The sequence below is a fragment of the Eriocheir sinensis genome, chromosome 32, assembly GCF_024679095.1.
Source record: "Eriocheir sinensis breed Jianghai 21 chromosome 32, ASM2467909v1, whole genome shotgun sequence".
In the NCBI taxonomy this organism is placed as follows: domain Eukaryota; kingdom Metazoa; phylum Arthropoda; class Malacostraca; order Decapoda; family Varunidae; genus Eriocheir; species Eriocheir sinensis.
In genome coordinates, this window is record NC_066540.1 from 16,620,981 (window position 1) to 16,638,480 (window position 17,500).

Below are 17,500 nucleotides of genomic sequence, written 5' to 3' on the forward strand. Positions count from 1 at the left end.
CAGGCATCATTAAGGATAGGCAACAGTGCATGGGAGTGGGTGGGGGCTGTTCTGCGGGGCTTAGAGGAAACAGTGATGTGAGTCTGAGGGGCTGGTGGTCTGAGAGAAGGTTCTATTCATCAAGACCAGGGATAGACCAGGGATTGTTAGGGCTAGGCAACAGTGTATGGGAGTGGGTGGGGGCTGTTCTGCGGGGCTTAGAGGAAACAGTGATATGAGTCTGAGGGGCTAGTGGTCTTGAGAGGAGGTCTAGGGCTTGTTAGGGCTAGGAAACAGCTTGTGTGGGAGTGGATAGGGGCTGTGGGGTGGGTCTGAGGGGCTGGTGGTCTTGAGAGAAGGTCCAGGGCTTGTTAGGGCTAGGAAACAGCTTGTGTGGGAGTGGATAGGGGCTGTGGGGTGGGTCTGAGGGGCTGGTGGTCTTGAGAGGAGGTCCAGGGCTTGTTTGGGCTAGGAAACAGCGTGTGTGGGAGTGGATAGGGGCTGTGGGGTGGGTCTGAGGGGCTGGTGGTCTTGAGAGAAGGTCCAGGGCTTGTTAGGGCTAGGAAACAGCGTGTGTCGGAGTGGATAGGGGCTGTGGGGTGGGTCTGAGGGGCTGGTGGTCTTGAGAGAAGGTCCAGGGCTTGTTTGGGCTAGGAAACAGCTTGTGTCGGAGTGGATAGGGGCTGTGGGGTGGGTCTGAGGGGCTAGCGATCTGTGAGATAGCTCCGTTCATCAAGACATAACAAACAGTTCACCTAAGTAGCTACAGGACAGGAATAGAATCTCGACCAGTGATATTAGGAGCCAGCATCACACCCATTCAGTCCATAAGACGACACTGTGACTAGGCTCAATTACAGCCACTTGTCGCATCAGGTAGGCCTATGTATAAGTTAACAGCAAGAACAGGTGTGGGGAACTAGTTAATTAAGGCCGCCAGGTGTTAACGAGAGCCACACACACACACAGACTATACAGGTAAGTGACTTGTTATTATTATCATTATTATTACCATGAGATGTACATTGGGTTTGTGTAGTTCCGTAAAGCCTTGTTATAGAATTAGTTACGTGTCTGCCTGTCTGTCTGTCTGTCTGTCTAAGGGCTGTAATATCTGAGGGGGGGGTGCTAGGGGGGGGCTAATCTACTGTATTTGGGGGGGCGCTAGGTGGGGGGCTTTCTGTATCAGCTTCAAAAATCGCCTTAAAAAATCGCTTAGTTCCCCCTAAAATTTCCTCCATGCTTGCTTTGCTCGGCGCCCTCCCTCCCCTCTCTCCTCCCCACCTCATGAACCTGTGATGCCCCTCTAGCCCCCTCCACCCCTCAAAAGGCTGCCAGAATTATGAGCCTGTGTTTGTATGCATATGTATGTCTGTGTGTGTGTGTGTGTGTGTGTGTGTGTTTGTGTGATGGAATGAATACGCACACATATGGATGATTATACACACACACACACACACACACACACACACACACGGAAAGATTTTTATATATGTTAGATTAATATATTTCTTCTTCTTTTCCTCCTCCTCCTCCTCTTCCTCCTCCTCCTCTTCTTCCTCTTCCTTTCTCTGTCCTTTCCTTTTCTTTCATCTGTTCTTCCCCTCCTCCTCCTCCTCTTCCTCCTCCTCCTCCTCCTTATCTACTCTTCCTCCTCATCACTCCATTCCTTCCTTTTCTTCTTTTCCTCTTCCTCCTCCACCATCTCATCACCACCTCCTCCTCCTCCTCCTCCTCCTCCTCTAAACCTCCTTACCTTACCTTACCTAACCTAACCTAACCTAACCTAACCTAACCTAACCTTACCTTACCTAACCTAACCTAACCTAACCTAACCTAACCTAACCTAACCTAACCTTACCTCACCTTACCTTCCTCCCCCACCCCCTCCCCCACCCCCCCACCCCCCACAGCCCCGGGAACTTCAACTACCGGAAGAACGAGCTTCTCTCCGGTGGGCTGAGCAGCGTCAAATCCGCCGTTACAATATTCTCCAAAAAGTGCAACGAGATCCGTGACGCCATCACCGCCACCAACACACCCACTCGAGCCGCCACAGCCGCCCATGGGTGAGCACTGGGGGGGGAGGGGAGGGGGGATAGTGGTGGTAGTGTTAGGAGGGTGAGGGAGAGAGAGAGGAGGAGGAGGAGGAGGAGAAGAATTGGAAGATGTAGAGTTATAGAGGAGAGGGAAAAGGAAAAAAAAGAGAGAAAATGATGAATGGAGAGAAGGGGAGAGAGAGAGAGAGAGAGAGAGAGAGAGAGAGAGAGAGAGAGAGAGAGAGAGAGAGAGAGAGAGAGAGAGAGAGAGAGAGAGAGAGAGAGAATAGGATGGGAGAAGAGGAGGAGGAGGAGGAGGAGGAAGAGGGAAATGATTTGGAAGAAAAATGAAGTGTGTGTGTGTGTGTGTGTGTGTGTGTGTGTGTTCGTTCATAAGGTTGACAATCCCATGTTTTGCAGCCTGAGTATGAGCCTTCCGTCAACCAGCTTCTTTGACACGTATTTTGGGTAAACCGTGTGTGTGTGTGTGTGTGTGCGTGTGTGTGTGTGTGTTAGAATAGACATTAGGTAGCTAGTTCGTGATTTGCGCAACTAATCCTAGAGAGAGAGAGAGAGAGAGAGAGAGAGATTTAGCTGGCTTTCGATGTATATACGTATTCAGAAACTCAACCAAATAATCTTCCCTCTCCGCAACCCACCAACTTTTCATTCTCTACAACCATAACAAACAACCATACAATAGTCTCAACCAGCCACAAGAACAAGCTGGGTTGCCGGTAGACACTCACTCACTCAACCCCACTAACCTCAACCACGTCGTCAACCAAGTAGCCGGAAAAATCATCAACCGAGTTTAGTAAACCGCTCTGCATGGCTTCCAATAGATTAGAGGAAGCTTTTGACTCGCTTAGAACATCATCCATCCCACAGTGTTTGAGGGGGCTTCGTGGTGCAGTGGTTAGCACACTCGGCTCACAACTGAGAGAGCCCGGGTTCGATTCTCAGGCAGAGTGGAAAAATTTGGGCGGCTTTTCCGATACCCTACGCCCCTGTCCACCTAGTAGTGAATGGGTACCAGGTATTAATTGGGGGTTGTGTCCCGTCTCCTGGGATCTGTTGCCTTCTATAATTCCTTCCCCTTCTGTCTCTCTCCGGCACATGGCCACAGATGTTGCGCCGACTAAATCAGACTTTCCAACTTTCCTGCAGTGTTTCAGGAGGCGGGGCGTGGATGAACCTTGCGTAGAAGCATTAGAATATATGGAGAAACATTGAACTCCACAAGAAAGCAAGCACATTATAGTCCAGCAAGGCATTAGGCAAGCTGACACTATCTCCAAAACTGTTCCTGGTTTGCCTAGAAGAAGTATTTAAGAAAGAGTGTTCGGACATGACTCAAAACAGACAGGGAATAACTTAACCCTGATTGATAGACAGGCAGAGTGACAGAGTGGCAGGCCAGGAGTTGTAGAGGTCAGGACAGACAGAGGACCAGGTGGAGAGGTGGAATTAGAACCTTTGCTGGGGTGGGATGGAGCACACTAACACCAGACAGAGGACCAGGTGGAGAGGTGGAATTAGAACCTTTGCTGGGATGATGGAGAGGTGGAATTAGAACCTTTGCCGGGATGGGATGGAGTACACTAACACCAGACAGAGGACCAGATGGAGAGGTGGAATTAGAACCTTTGCTGGGGTGGGATGGAGTACACTAACACCAGACAGACAGAGAACCAGGTGGAGAGGTGGAATTAGAACTTTTGTCCACTAACACCAGACAGACAGAGGACCAGGTGGAGAGGTGGAATTAGAACCTTTACCTGGGGCGGGATGGAGCACACTAAAACCAGACAGAGGACTAGAGTGGAGAACATTGGTGGACCAGGTGGAGAACATTAGGAAAGTGGACTCGTGAAGGTGGAAGACGATTCTGAACCTCATTATTATTATTATTATTATTATCATCATCATTACTAATCTATTTTCTCTCTCCTCCACCACCTCCACCACCACCACCACCACAGAGGACGGAGTGGCATGTGGGACGGCGGTGGCGGGGGTGTTGGCGGGGGCGGCGGCGGTGGTGGTGATGGCGATGATGACAGCCTGGTTGATGGTTTTTGGAGCCGGCGAGAGTCCAGCGATGTCACGGGGCATTCCTTTGATGACCCCACACCCCTGCTCTTTGCCGGTGAGTGGGGGGTGAGAGGGATATGAGTGGGATGTGAGGGGGAGTTTAAGTGGGGGGTGAATGGGGTGAGAGGGGGATTTGAGCAGGGTATGAGGGGGATTGAGTGGGGTGTGAGGGGGATGTGAGAGAAATTGAGCTCCACTCCCATCTCCCCTCTCCCTCCCTCCCTTCCTCCCCTCTTCTCTCCCTTTCTTCCTCTCTTCTAATCAACTTTTCCACCTCAGGTTTTGGCGGCAGTGAGAGTTACAGTTACGGCGGCTTCGGCTTCACTGGCGTCGGCGGGGGCGGCTCCCAACACAACCCCAGCGGCAGCGGCCCCAGCGAGAGCACGGCCCCCCAGCAGCAGGACCTGTTCCCCCCCCTGGGCTGGGACGCGACGGGGCCCTTCTGCCTGGGGGTCTGGCTCACGTCCTGTACGCGCTGCCACAATTGCGCCGCCCTTCTCTACGACGAGGAGATCATGGCGGGGTGGCGGCCAGATGACTCCAACCTCAATACGAAGTGAGTGTCATGGGGGAGGTTGAGGAGGGTGGGGTGTGTGGTGAGGTTGGGGCAGGTTTAGAGGGGAGAGGGGTGTGTTAGGTTAGGTGAGGTTACAGCAGGTTAGGTGAAGTTAGGTAAGGATAAGGGTGTATTTGGTTAGTTTTGGTCAGGTCAACTCGTCCGCTGTGATTGGCACGGATTTGGCCTTCACTGGTAGCCTGGTAACATACACTCCCAGGTCTTTCTCTGCCTCTGTGGTGGATAGTGGAGTGTTTCCCATGTGGTATTGGTGTGCTGGATTTGGCCTTCACTGGTAGCCTGGTAACATACACTCCCAGGTCTTTCTCTGCCTCTGTGGTGGATAGTGGAGTGTTTCCCATGTGTGATTGGTTTTCTGTTTAGGCCTTCACTGGTAGCCTGGTAACATACACTCCCAGGTCTTTCTCTGCCTCTGTGGTGGATAGTGGAGTGTTTCCCATGTGGTATTGGTATGCTGGATTTGGCCTTCACTGGTAGCCTGGTAACATACACTCCCAGGTCTTTCTCTGCCTCTGTGGTGGATAGTGGAGTGTTTCCCATGTGGTATTGGTGTGCTGGATTTGGCCTTCACTGGTAGCCTGGTAACATACACTCCCAGGTCTTTCTCTGCCTCTGTGGTGGATAGTGGAGTGTTTCCCATGTGGTATTGGTGTGCTGGATATCCCCTCCCATGGTGCAGGACTTTACATTTTCTTCACTGAATTGTAGCAGCCACTTTTTGTTCCATTCCTGTAGCTTGGTGATGTCTGACTGTAGGAAATCCACAGTCAAGGGGTTAAAGAGATAAAGCTATTTGAGATCCAGGGCTGTTCATAAAATATTACGGACTATATTCCCCAATACCCAGGCCTAAATACACTAATAGTTAGGGTTTTGGTTAGGTTAGGTCATGAGGGTTTAGTGGAGGGTAGAAAGGTTAGGCAAAGGTATGTTGGATTAGGTAGGGTTAGGTGAGTTTCTGTGAGGCTAGTTAAGACAAGTGGGGTCAAGCGAGGTTAGGTGAGATTAGGTACGATTAGGGGTAGGGTAGGTTACTGGTAGTATGGATGTGTCTGATCACCACTCATCACCACCACCACCACTCACCACCATCACCACCACTTTAACTTTCCGAAGGTGGGGGGCTTCGTGGTGCAGTGGTTAGCACACTCGGCTCACAACTGAGAGAGCCCGGGTTCGATTCCCAGGTGGAGTGGAAAAATCTGGGCGGCTTTACCGATACCCTACGCCCCTGTCCACCCAGCAGTGAATGGTCACCAGGTATTAATCGGGGGTTGTGTCCCGTCTCCTGGGGTCTGTTCCCTTCTATAATTCCTTCCCCTTCTGTCTCTCTCCGGCATATGACCACAGATGTTGCGCCGACTAAACAAAACTTTCAAACTTTCCGAAGGTGTGCGTTCTGCGACAAGGCGACTGTCCCGCTCCTAACAATCACCATATACAACTGCCTGCACCACCCACGGCCTGACCACACCACCACCACCACCACCACTACTGCGACTACTGCGGTGGATGCGGGTACTACTACTACTACTACTACTACTACTACTACTCCTGCGACTACCACTGCCACGACTACCAATGATGTTACTGCGGCTACTTCTACTACTACTACTACTACTATTACGATACCTGCTACTTCTACTACTACTACTACTACTTCTACTGCTACTGCTGCTACTGGTTCTTGTAAGTTTGGTAGTGTGTGGTAGTGTGGAGGAGGAGGAGGAAAGAGGATTAGGAAGAGGAGGAGGAGGAGGAGGAGGAGAAGGGGTTTGAAATAATGTTAATAATAATAATAATAATAATAATAATAATAATAATGATAATGTTTAGTTAGGTAAGATTTATTATTTTTTTTTTATCTTATTTTCTTTTCCTTCTTTCCTTCCTTTCCTTTCCTTTCTCCCTCTTTCCCTTCCTTCCTTCCTTCCTTCCTTCCTTCCTTCCTTCCTTCCTTCCTTCCTTCCTCCCTCCCTCCCTCCCTCCCTTCCTTCCTTCCTTCCTTCCTTTCTCCCTCTTTCCCTTCCTTCCTTCCTTTCTTCCTTCCTTCCATCCTTCCTCCTCCTCCTCCCTCCTCCTCCTCCTCCTCCTCCTCCTCCCCAGGTTCAGGCGAGGGCATAGTCACCCCCCACAGTGACCCCGTGACCCCTGGCGATGACCCCCTGACCCAGGCCTCCAGTGACCCTGCCCCCCCCAGCGACCCCCCCCTCACCGACCTCCAGGACAAGGTGACGGTCGAGCTGCAGCGGAAGGTGAGTGTGTTCGTTTGTGTGTGTGTGTGTGTGTGTGTGTTAGTTAGATAGATAGATAGATAGTTAGTTAGTGTGTGTGTGTGTTTCTCTCTCTCTCTCTCTCTCTCTCTCTCTCTCTCTCTCTCTCTCTCTCTCTCTCTCTCTCTCTCTCTCTCTCTCTCTCTCTCTCTCTCTCTCTCTCTCTCTCTCTCTCTCTCTCTCTCTCCCTTTCCTTCAATTCTGCTTCCACATCCTTAACCTCACCCTGTCACCACCCTATCGTCACCCTCCCCTTCCTCCTCTCTACCCCAGGGTGTGCGCGGGGAGCCCATTACCGTGCCGTACCTGAGCCCCCTGGTGCTGAGGAAGGAGCTCGAGACGGTGCTTAGCCATGAGGGAGATGCCTGCCTCACCCAGCCTGCCTTCACTGACCATCACCCTATACTGTACTGGAACCTGGTGAGTGTGGGGGTGAGGGGGGCATTGGGGGGCGAGGTTGAAGGGGGTTTGTCAGAATGGTAGTGGAGTTTTAACCCATTCGCTGCGATTGTCACGGATTTGGCCTTCACTGGTAGCCTGGTAACATACACTCCCAGGTCTTTCTCTGCCTCTGTGGTGGATAGTGGAGTGTTTCCCATGTGGTATTGGTGTGCTGGATTTGGCCTTCACTGGTAGCCTGGTAACATACACTCCCAGGTCTTTCTCTGCCTCTGTGGTGGATAGTGGAGTGTTTCTCATGTGGTATTCGTATGCTGGATTTGGCCTTCACTGGTAGCCTGGTAACACACACTTCCAGGTCTTTCTCTGCCTCTGTGGTGGATAGTGGAGTGTTTCCCATGTGGTATTGGTGTGCTGGATTTGGCCTTCACTGGTAGCCTGGTAACATACACTCCCAGGTCTTTCTCTGCCTCTGTGGTGGATAGTGGAGTGTTTCCCATGTGGTATTGGTGTGCTGGATTTGGCCTTCACTGGTAGCCTGGTAACATACACTCCCAGGTCTTTCTCTGCCTCTGTGGAGGATAGTGGAGTGTTTCCCATGTGGTATTGGTGTGCTGGATTAGGCCTTCACTGGTAGCCTGGTAACATACACTCCCAGGTCTTTCTCTGCCTCTGTGGTGGATAGTGGAGTGTTTCCCATGTGGTATTGGTGTGCTGGATTTGGCCTTCACTGGTAGCCTGGTAACATACACTCCCAGGTCTTTCTCTGCCTCTGTGGTGGATAGTGGAGTGTTTCCCATGTGGTATTGGTATGCTGGATTTTGCCTTCACTGGTAGCCTGGTAACATACACTCCCAGGTCTTTCTCTGCCTCTGTGGTGGATAGTGGAGTGTTTCCCATGTGGTATTGGTGTGCTGGATTTTGCCTTCACTGGTAGCCTGGTAACATACACTCCCATCTTACTTAACCTCACTTAAAACTCCAAACCCCACCTAACCTTACCTAACCCTAACCTAACCTAACCTAACTTAACCTAACCTAATCTAATCCTAACCTAACCTAACCTTCCCTAACCTAACTTAACCTAACCTAACCTTACCTTGCCTTCCCTCATCTTACCTTACCTAACCTTACTTAAAACTCCATTCAAACCTCACCTCTTGAATCACATAACCCCACCTAACCTCCCCTAAAACCCTTTGTAACCCAACCTTACCTTACCTAACTTAACGTAACCTCACTAACTTCACCTAACCTCACCCCTACCCTCCCCCCTCCTCAACCTAAACCCTTTCTAACCCAACCTTACCCCACCTAACCCCACCTAACCTCCCCTAAAACCCTTTGTAACCCAACCTTACCCCACCTAACCCCACCTAACCTCCCCCTCCTCAACAGCTATGGTACTTCAGCCGACTACGAGTGCCGAGCCATCTGCCTGGACTGTGCCTAGGGTCAGCGTGTGTGTTGAGGGGAGCGCCTCCACACCCCTCTTGGCGGACAGCGGACTGGCAGAATGTGTACATCCGTTGCCTTTGGGACAACACCAAGTACCATGAGGAGGTGGGTGATGGGGTGGATGGGTGGATGAAGGGTGGAGTGGGTGGAGGATGAAGGGAAGGGATGGAAGAGAGATTGCCCAGATGGAGAAAGGAAGGAAGGAAGAGATGGATGAAGAGGAAAGGGGATGGAGGATGAAGGGAAGGGATGGAAGAGAGATTGCCCAGATGGAGAAAGAAGGGAGGAGGAGGTGGATGAAGAGGAGAGGGGTGGAAGGGAGAGAGGAAGGAAGGAAGGAAAGAAAGGGAGGGAAAGGAAAAGGGATTGGAATGGACAGACAGAGGAAGGAAGGAAAGAAGGAGGGATAGAAAAAAGGAAGGAAGGAGAAGAAGAAGAAGGGAAGGAAGGAAGGAAGGAAAGAAGAGGAGGGAGGGAAGGAGGGATAGAAAAAAGGAAGGAAGGAGAAGAAGAAGGGAAGGAAGGAAGGAAGGAAGGAAGGAAGGAAGAAATCAGCTGGGGAAGAAGGAAAGGAAGGAAGGAAGGAAGGAAAGGAAGGAAGGAAGGAAGGAAGGAGGAAAGGAAAGGAAAAAAATGATTATATAAAAACAAAACAAAAAGTTACCCATATTAATTCTTCTCTCTCTCTCTCTCTCTCTCTCTCTCTCTCTCTCTCTCTCTCTCTCTCTCTCTCTCTCTCTCTCACCCATACGCACACAGCTCGGCCAGCCTATGTACGTCCAGTGGCAGCAGACGCACATGACCTCAGCCCTCGTGAACGCCTTGGTGCAGGAAAGGATGAAAATACCAAGGGAGTGAGTATTTTGTGCGTACATGGATTTTACGCGCACACGGGAATACGCACACACACACGCCCTATGTCTATGCTTACATGTGTCTGTTTGTCTGTCTGTCTGTGTTTTTCCTTCCTTCCTTCCTTAACCTCTTCTCCCTCCCTTCCTCTTTCCTCCCTTCCTCCCCCCCTCCCCTCCCTTTCCTCCATCCTTCTCTCTTCCTCTCTCTCTTTCTCTCTCATTCTCCTGTCTTTCTCTCTGTCTTTCTCTTCCTTTTTCTCTCTCCAGTCTTATGTATTTCTCTCTCTTTCTTTCTTTCTCTCCAGTCTTTCTCTCCACCTCTCTATCTCTCTCCTCCTCCTCCTTTCTCTCTCCTCCTCCTCCTCCTCCTCCTCTCTTCTCCACCTCTTCTCTTCCCCTCTTCTCCCTCTGCCTAACCTAACCTAACCTCCTCCTCCTCCTCCTCCTCCTTACCTAACTTCCTCCTCCACCTCCTCCTTCCACCATCTTCCACCTCCACCTAACCACCTCTCCTTCCTCCATCCTTCCACATAACATTTTTATCCCCCTTACCTTCCACCTTCTCTTCCACCTCCACCTAACCTCCACTTCCTCCTCTCCTCCCCCAGTGTGATCCAGCAGGTGGTCACGGCTATCCACCTCGATGACCTGACCTCTGCCCTCCGCGTCCTGGTCGGTGAGGTCAAGAAGCGTCCTGCAGCCCAGAGGAAGGCGCGTTTCCCGGCCTACCGTGACCTGCTCTTCCTCGCCGCGGCCTGCATCCCCCCCGCCCAGCTGAACCTGAGTGAGTAGTGATGAAAAGTGGTGATGAAGAGTAGTGGTGATGACTGGTGATGAAAAGCATAACTGGTGGTGGTGGTGGTGATGATGTCAAGTCAGTTTAGGATAGTTTTGGGAGGCGTGGTGATGGTTGTGGTGGTGATGATGTTAAGTTGAAGTGGTGATGAAATGGTGATGAAAAGCAGTGGTGGTGGTGATGGGGGTGATGATAAGTTAGTCTTGGGTAGTTTCTGGAGCTGTGGTGATGAACTGGTGATGAAAATGGTAGTGATGATGGTGGTGATGATTGTTTAGGATCGTTTCGGGGTGTGGGTCTGGTGATGAAATGGTGATGAGTGGTGATGATGATGGCTTAGGATCGTTTCTGGGGCGATGTGGTGATGAAAAGTAGTGGTGGTGGTGATGAGGGGTTAGGATTGTTTCTGAGGATGTGGTGATAGGATTAGACTGCTTTGGTGTTGATGAAATGGTGATGACTTGTGGTGATGCCTTATGGTGATGATGTGTGGGTTAGGTTATGTGATGTGTGTGTGTGTGTGTGTGTGTGTGTGTGTGTGTGTGTGTGTTCAAATCATTCTCCCTCTCCTACTTCTCCTCACACCCTTCCATTCACACCCCTCCCCTGACACACCCTTACACACACCCTAAACTCACCCTATAATCACCCCTATACAGTCCTTCCATTCCTCAAATTCTTCATATTTTTTTTTTCATTTTTCCTTCTCCATTTTCTTCCTTATTGTTCTTTCCCTCACCTCCTACACACCCCATCTCACCCCATCTTTATATATATTCACCCCTCCCCCCCCAGCTCACCCCATCACCCTCCCACAGAGCCTCCTTTCAACTTGAGTACAGACTTTCCATATTTTTTTTTCCTTTCCTTCCTCTTCTACTTCTTCCTCATCACCCCTTTCCTTCACCCCATACACACCCCTTACACACCCTTATACACTCTACCCTCACCCCTATGCACTCTTTCCCCTTCTACCTCCTCATATACTTCTTCTTCCAATACATTTTCATATATGTAATTCTTCCTCTCCTTTCCGTAACGCCTCTCCCATACTCATCTCCCGCCTCCTTCCTTCACACCCCACCCTCGCCACCCCGTTAAACCCCTCTCCACCACCCCGTCTCACCCCCATCCATCTCTCTCGCCCCCTCACAGCCTCCTTCGACCGCGAGTATCGGCGGGCTTACGAGATATGTGAGAGAACGCACAGCAAGTTCTTGGGTCGCTGTGACGTCCCCCCGCCCATCGCTGTGGTCTTCTGCAGGCGTTATTTCAGCCAGCTCAGCCTCGTGTGATGATGACGCTGGTGGTGCGCTGGTGATGAAGTTAAGTGAAGTGGTGATGTTAGAAGTGGTGGTGATGACGAGTTTGCTGCCCTGGCGTGAAGTTAAGTGGTGATCTTAGAAATGGTGGTGATGATGTTAGTGGCTTGGTGATGTTAGAAGTGGTGATGTTGAAATTAAGTGGTGGTGGTGACTCTGGTCCTCCGGTGGTGATGACTCTGCTTTGGTGGTGATGGAGTTAGCAGTGATGATGTGTGTTCTGCTGGTGGTGATGTTAGAGAACTGGTGATGAGGTTAACTGGTGGTCATGATGTGTGGTAATGGTGGAATTAAGTGATGTTTGAAGTGATGATGATGAAATTAAGGGGCGATGAAGTTGAGTGATGTTGAAATGATTTGGTAGTTTTTTTTTTGGTGGTGGTGGTGATGGTGATGAACTGCTGTAGTGGTGATGACTGGTAGTGGTGATGACATTATTGATTGATGTTTTTGGTGGTGGTGGTGGAGTTGATAGTGGTGTTGAATCGCCTAATGAGTGGTGGTGATGAAGTTGATTAGTGATGAAATAGTGAAGTTGTTGGCTTAGGAGTGTTCTAGTTGTGGTGATTTTGGTGATGAGTGACTGGAGGTGGTGATGACTGGGGGTGGTGATGACTGGAGGTGGTGATGACTGGGGGTGGTGATGAATGTAATGGTAATGAAGCTAATTGGTGATGTAGTGATGAGTTTTAGTGGTGATGATATATTTTTTTTCCAAGGTGTGATGATACAATTTTGATAGTTTTTTGGTGGTGGTGGTGGTGGTGGTGGTGGTGGTGGTGATAAAATTAGTAGTGGTGATGAAACTCTAGTGGTGATGAAACTCAAGTGGTGATGAAATTATTGGTTTGGGATCATTGAATTTTTTGGTGATGACACGATTCGTACTTTGGTGGTGATGGTGATGGTGGTGGTGAAGGTAATGACAATGGTGATGACTGGTGGTAATGAAAGTTTGTAGTGGTGATGAAAAGTGGTGATGAAGCCTGACGGATGAAGAATTGGTGATGACATAAGTGGTGTTGAAAAATGGTGATGATGGTGATGATATTAAGCTGGATTCTGGGGTTGTGATGATGGGTGTTGACTGTTCGGATGGTGATGAATGTGGTGATGAAACGGTGTGTGTGAAATCTGCATAATGGTGACAATGTGGTGATATGACAACTTAATTTGGTGATGACTTGTGGTGATGACTTGAGAGTGTCTTTACTGTGTTTTCTAATGGTGGTGATGAAATGGTGATGAGGTGTTATGGTATGTTATGTGTGGTGATGGTGGTGGTGATACAGGGCTGCTAGTGATGGTTAGAGAGAGAGAGAGAGAGAGAGAGAGAGAGAGAGAGAGAGAGAGAGAGAGGCAGCAAAGAAGAAGAAGAAGAAGAAGAAGGAATCATTAGGTTAGTCTTGGATGAAGGAGAGAGAGAGAGAGAGAGAGAGAGAGAGAGAGATGTAGAAGGGAAGAGGAAGCCAAGGAGAAGAAGGAGGAGAAGGAAAAGTGATTCAGGCTAGTCTAGGATGAAGAAGAAGAAGAAGAAGAAGAAGAAGAAGAAGAAGAAGAAGAAGAAGAAGATGTCTGAGGTGGTTTATAAGAAAAATAATGAAAAATAGTCCTGTTTTATTGTGTAGAGAGAAGGAAAGGAGGGAAAAGAGAGAGAAGAAAGAAGAAAAATAAAAATATGGTCCTGTTTTATTGTGTAGAGAGAAGGAAAGGAGGAAAAAAGAGAGAGAGAGAAGAAATAAGAAAGAAAAAAATGGTTCTGTTTTTCATAACGAGACAAGGAAGTGCTTTTCTCGACCGTAGATAAACCGTTCATCCGCCGCATCCGCCAACAGCATCAGGAAACAGTGCGCCTCGAGGGGGTAGCTTTCGTCCATGTTCCGAAGAGAGGAATATATAGTTACGTAAGGTCGCACACGGGGGAGCTGTAAATACACGCACGAAGGAAGGCGGAAACTTACGTACGGAGGTGATTCTTTTCTCGTTTGCAGCTTCAAGTGCCATCGCGTCGTCGCTTACCTCAGCGGGAGTGTGAGACAGATTACGTAGCTAGGTTTAAGATGCCGTAGGTGATGTAGAAGCTACGTATACAAGATGCTCGTATGTGTGTGTTTATAGAAGGGCGTCTCCGGGGGGGGTGCGTAATTACGGCTATCGGCTGCGTACGTACTTGCATAGCTTGAGCTTACGACATGACAGACGACAGACAGGTTCTTACGTATGTATATATCGATAGGTGTACGTGGAAATCTCACATACGCAAGACTGGAAACTAAATGTCGTTATGAATATTGCTTACGTCAGGAGGTATTACGTAACGAGTTCTTTCATACGTTCATAAAAGACAGTCGAAGGCGAATGCTGACAGAGGGGTCGCTACGAGGAGCTTACCGCTTTAGCTTATACCAGAGAAATTACGCAATGAGTTCTTTTGAATGTTCGTATACAAAGTCGTCAAATGCAAGGCTTGAGGGGTCATTTTAAAGGCTGGTTGAGGAGATATTATGTATGCTCCCTAATTACGCAATGAGTATGTTCGTATACAAAGTCGTCAATCGCAAGGCTTGAGGGGTCATTTTAAAGGCTGGTTGAGGAGATATTATGTATGCTCCCTAATTACGCAATGAGTATGTTCGTATACAAAGTCGTCAATCGCAAGGCTCGAGGGGTCATTTTAAAGGCTGGTTGAGGAGATATTATGTATGCTCCCTAATTACGCAATGAGTTCTTTTGAATGTTCGTATACAAAGTCATCAATCGCAAGGCTCGAGGGGTCATTTTAAAGGCTGGTTGAGGAGATATTACGTATGCTCCCTAATTACGCAATGAGTTCTTATGAATGTTCGTATACAAAGTCGTCAATCGCAAGGCTCGAGGGGTCTTTACGAGGGCTGGTTGAGGAAACATTACGTATGCTCCCTAGTCCTTCTTACGTCACGGGATATCGCGTTGATGAATGAACGCAAGGACAGGAATGCCGTGGAGAGTGAACGAGAAACAAAATCAAATTCGAACCTCGGAAAAAACAATGAATATGCGAATAGAAGATGTCGTAACTTCAACAAGATAGTGAGTATACGCAACCTCAACTTCGTAACCGCTGGACATTCGACAAAGCAACACCACCGAGGAAAAAATCACGGACTCACACATACGTCGTCGCCTACCGTTACGCCCTCAGAAAAGCCTTCATCATACACTTCCTTACGAGCGTCCGGAGAGGAAAAGACGCTCGCTAGACTCACGTATCTCACCGAGCCTTCGACATGCTTACACGAGTCGAGATACGAAACGCCACTAGCTAGATTACGTATACGCATCATGCTGACCTTGTGGTGGGCAGTGCTGGGTGTAAATATGTATATCGTAAGCGCGGAGGAGGAAGGGATGGTTACGTAGCGAAGGGGGAGAGTGGGGTAAAAGCCTTTGTTCGTGTCGTAAAACGTTATATATATAAATGCGTTAGTTTGTCCCGCCGTAGTGTGAAGGAAGAAGAGGAGGAGGATGGTAATGATTATAGAACGAAGGAAGGAAGGAAGGAAGGAAGGAGAAGGAGATGAAGAAGGAAATTATGTGTGTGTTTGAAGGAAGGAAGGAAGGAAGGAAGGGAGATTGAGAGAGATAGAGAGGAAAGAAAAATTAGTTTGAGGATGAGGAGGAGGAGGAGGATGATGATGAAAGAAGGAAGGGAAGGAAGGAAGGAGGAGGAGGAGGAAAAATATGTGTGTTTGAAGGAAGGAAGGAAGGAGGGGAGATTGAGAGAGATAGAGAGGAAAGAAAAAATAGTCTGAAGAGGAAGAGAATCGTAATGACAGAAGGAAGGAAGGAGGGAAGAAGGAAGGAAGGAGGAGGAGGAAATATGTGTGTGCGTGTGTGTGTGTGTGTGAAGGAAGGAAGGAAGGAAGGTAGAGAGACAGACGAAGAAAGAATAATTAGTTTGAAGATGTGAAGAAGGAAGGAAGGAAGGGAGAGAGAGAGAGAGAGAGAGAGAGAGAGAGAGAGAGAGATGAAGGAAAAGAAGAGAAAGAAGGAAGGAGAAAGAAATAAAGAAAAAAATCTGTAAAAAAAAAGAAAGAAAACAAGAAATAAAAGTTGAAAGAAAATAAAGAAAACAAATGAAGTTGAAAAAAAAAAAATGAGAGATAGAAAGAAAATAACAAGAAAAGACAAACAGGAAAAGAAAACAAAGAAAAAAACACAAATTAAAAGAAAGAAAAATTAAAAGAGAAAAGAAAAATTATATGAAAAAGAACGAAAAAAATGACCTTGTACATAATGTTAAAAAAATGCCTTTGTGTGTGTGTGTGTGTGTGTGTGTGTGTGTGCGTGTGTGCGTGTGTACATAGCAACCACATTATAGGACCGAGGCGCAGACAGACAAACATAGACAGACAGACCAACACACAAACGCACACACAAACACGAAACAAACAAACAAACAAACAGATTATCATTATTATTATTATTATTATTATTATTATTATTATTATTATTATTATTATTATTATTATTTTTATTATTATTATTGTGATTATTTTATATTTTCGGGATTGTTCAAGTCACTAGTTTTAAGAGAGAGAGAGAGAGAGAGAGAGAGAGAGAGAGAGAGAGAGATATGAAAAGCAGAAAGGAAGGAAATAAAGTTAAAAAAAAAGTGAGAGAGAGAGAGAGAGAGAGAGAGAGAGTGCAATAACTAAGTAATTTTCCAGATTAAATCAATTACTTGGACCCAAAAAGATGTAATTAAAATATATATAATTATCACAAAATTATTATTATTATTATTATTATTATTATTACCAGAATAAATAATTATATATGGATTAAAATTATTATATTAGAAAAAAAGTAATTATTAAATGCAGTATATTATTATTATTATTATTATTATTATTATTATTATTATTACTACGAGAGAGAGAGAGAATGATTGGGTTAAAAAGCTTCCTGATTTGCCATAAACATTAACACATTATTATTATTATTATTATTATTATTATTATTATTATTATTATTATTATTATTATTATTATTATTATTGTGATTTTAGGTGTAAGGAACCAAAGAAAAATTCGATATTAATTCTTTTGTCTTGAACACGAGGAAATATTACAAATTCGTATGTAATAATAATAATAATAATAATAATAATAATAATAATAAAAATAATAACTGGGATTACAAAGACATGATTATAAGATCGTATGATGAATGTGCAATTATTATTATTATTATTATTATTATTATTATTATTATTATTATTATTATTATTATTATTATTGTTATTATGATGATTGATATTGTTGTTGTTATTGGTATTTGATCTTCTGTTTGTGTTCTGTGGATTGCGCTGATTTGCCTTATTTTCATTATTATTATTATTATTATTATTATTATTATTATTATTATTATTATTATTATTATTATTTGGCGTGTTTTCAAAGGGAATTTCTGCTCAACCCGTTTTCTATGCTGTGTAAATAATTGTGGAGGTGTGTGACTAATGGTTTTTATTATTATTATTATTATTATTATTATTATTATTATTATTATTTTTATTATGATTATTGTGATTACTATTATATATATTAGCTATTACGAATAAAGGCGTTGCATCTGTTAGTCAGTGGTTTTTACTCTTTCCTGTTATATATATAAAAAAAAAATATAGTTCTACATTGATATTCAGACTATGCAGATCCTACA

General features: G+C 46.5%; 1 protein-coding gene and 3 long non-coding RNA genes across 6 annotated transcripts in view; all 4 read left to right on the forward strand.

The window, feature by feature from the left end:
* Window positions 1–1,238, forward strand: part of LOC127006299 (uncharacterized) — a 1,711-nt gene extending 473 nt beyond the window's left edge. Inside the window, exons 1-3 of the long non-coding RNA XR_007759395.1 lie at window positions 1–247; window positions 339–429; window positions 521–1,238. The exon at window positions 1–247 is cut by the window's left edge and continues 473 nt beyond it. This is a non-coding gene — a long non-coding RNA (uncharacterized LOC127006299). The remainder of the gene's footprint in view (window positions 248–338; window positions 430–520) is intronic.
* The window catches only part of LOC127006296 (DENN domain-containing protein Crag-like), a 43,974-nt gene extending 26,558 nt beyond the window's left edge, over window positions 1–17,416 (forward strand). For 2 of the 3 annotated variants that reach the window (XR_007759391.1, XR_007759392.1), the window contains 11 exons: window positions 1,893–2,048; window positions 4,004–4,170; window positions 4,395–4,671; window positions 6,083–6,381; window positions 6,799–6,947; window positions 7,239–7,385; window positions 8,763–8,927; window positions 9,582–9,676; window positions 10,285–10,460; window positions 11,628–12,383; window positions 12,416–17,416. Coding sequence is in view for 1 of the 3 variants with exons in the window: in XM_050876010.1 (XP_050731967.1) it covers window positions 1,893–2,048; window positions 4,004–4,170; window positions 4,395–4,671; window positions 6,083–6,381; window positions 6,799–6,947; window positions 7,239–7,385; window positions 8,763–8,927; window positions 9,582–9,676; window positions 10,285–10,460; window positions 11,628–11,767 (1,771 nt within the window). In the remaining 2 variants the exon portion in view is untranslated. Of the gene's footprint in view, window positions 1–1,892; window positions 2,049–4,003; window positions 4,171–4,394; window positions 4,672–6,082; window positions 6,382–6,798; window positions 6,948–7,238; window positions 7,386–8,762; window positions 8,928–9,581; window positions 9,677–10,284; window positions 10,461–11,627 lie in introns of all 3 variants that reach the window. The other variant, XM_050876010.1, reaches the window with a different exon arrangement.
* Window positions 4,777–5,281, forward strand: LOC127006297 (uncharacterized). The gene is made up of 2 exons (XR_007759393.1): window positions 4,777–4,991; window positions 5,091–5,281. It is a non-coding gene; the product is annotated as an uncharacterized LOC127006297 (long non-coding RNA).
* On the forward strand, window positions 7,462–8,111 carry LOC127006298 (uncharacterized). The gene is made up of 3 exons (XR_007759394.1): window positions 7,462–7,622; window positions 7,723–7,922; window positions 8,023–8,111. It is a non-coding gene; the product is annotated as an uncharacterized LOC127006298 (long non-coding RNA).
* Window positions 17,417–17,500: the final 84 nt, after the last annotated feature.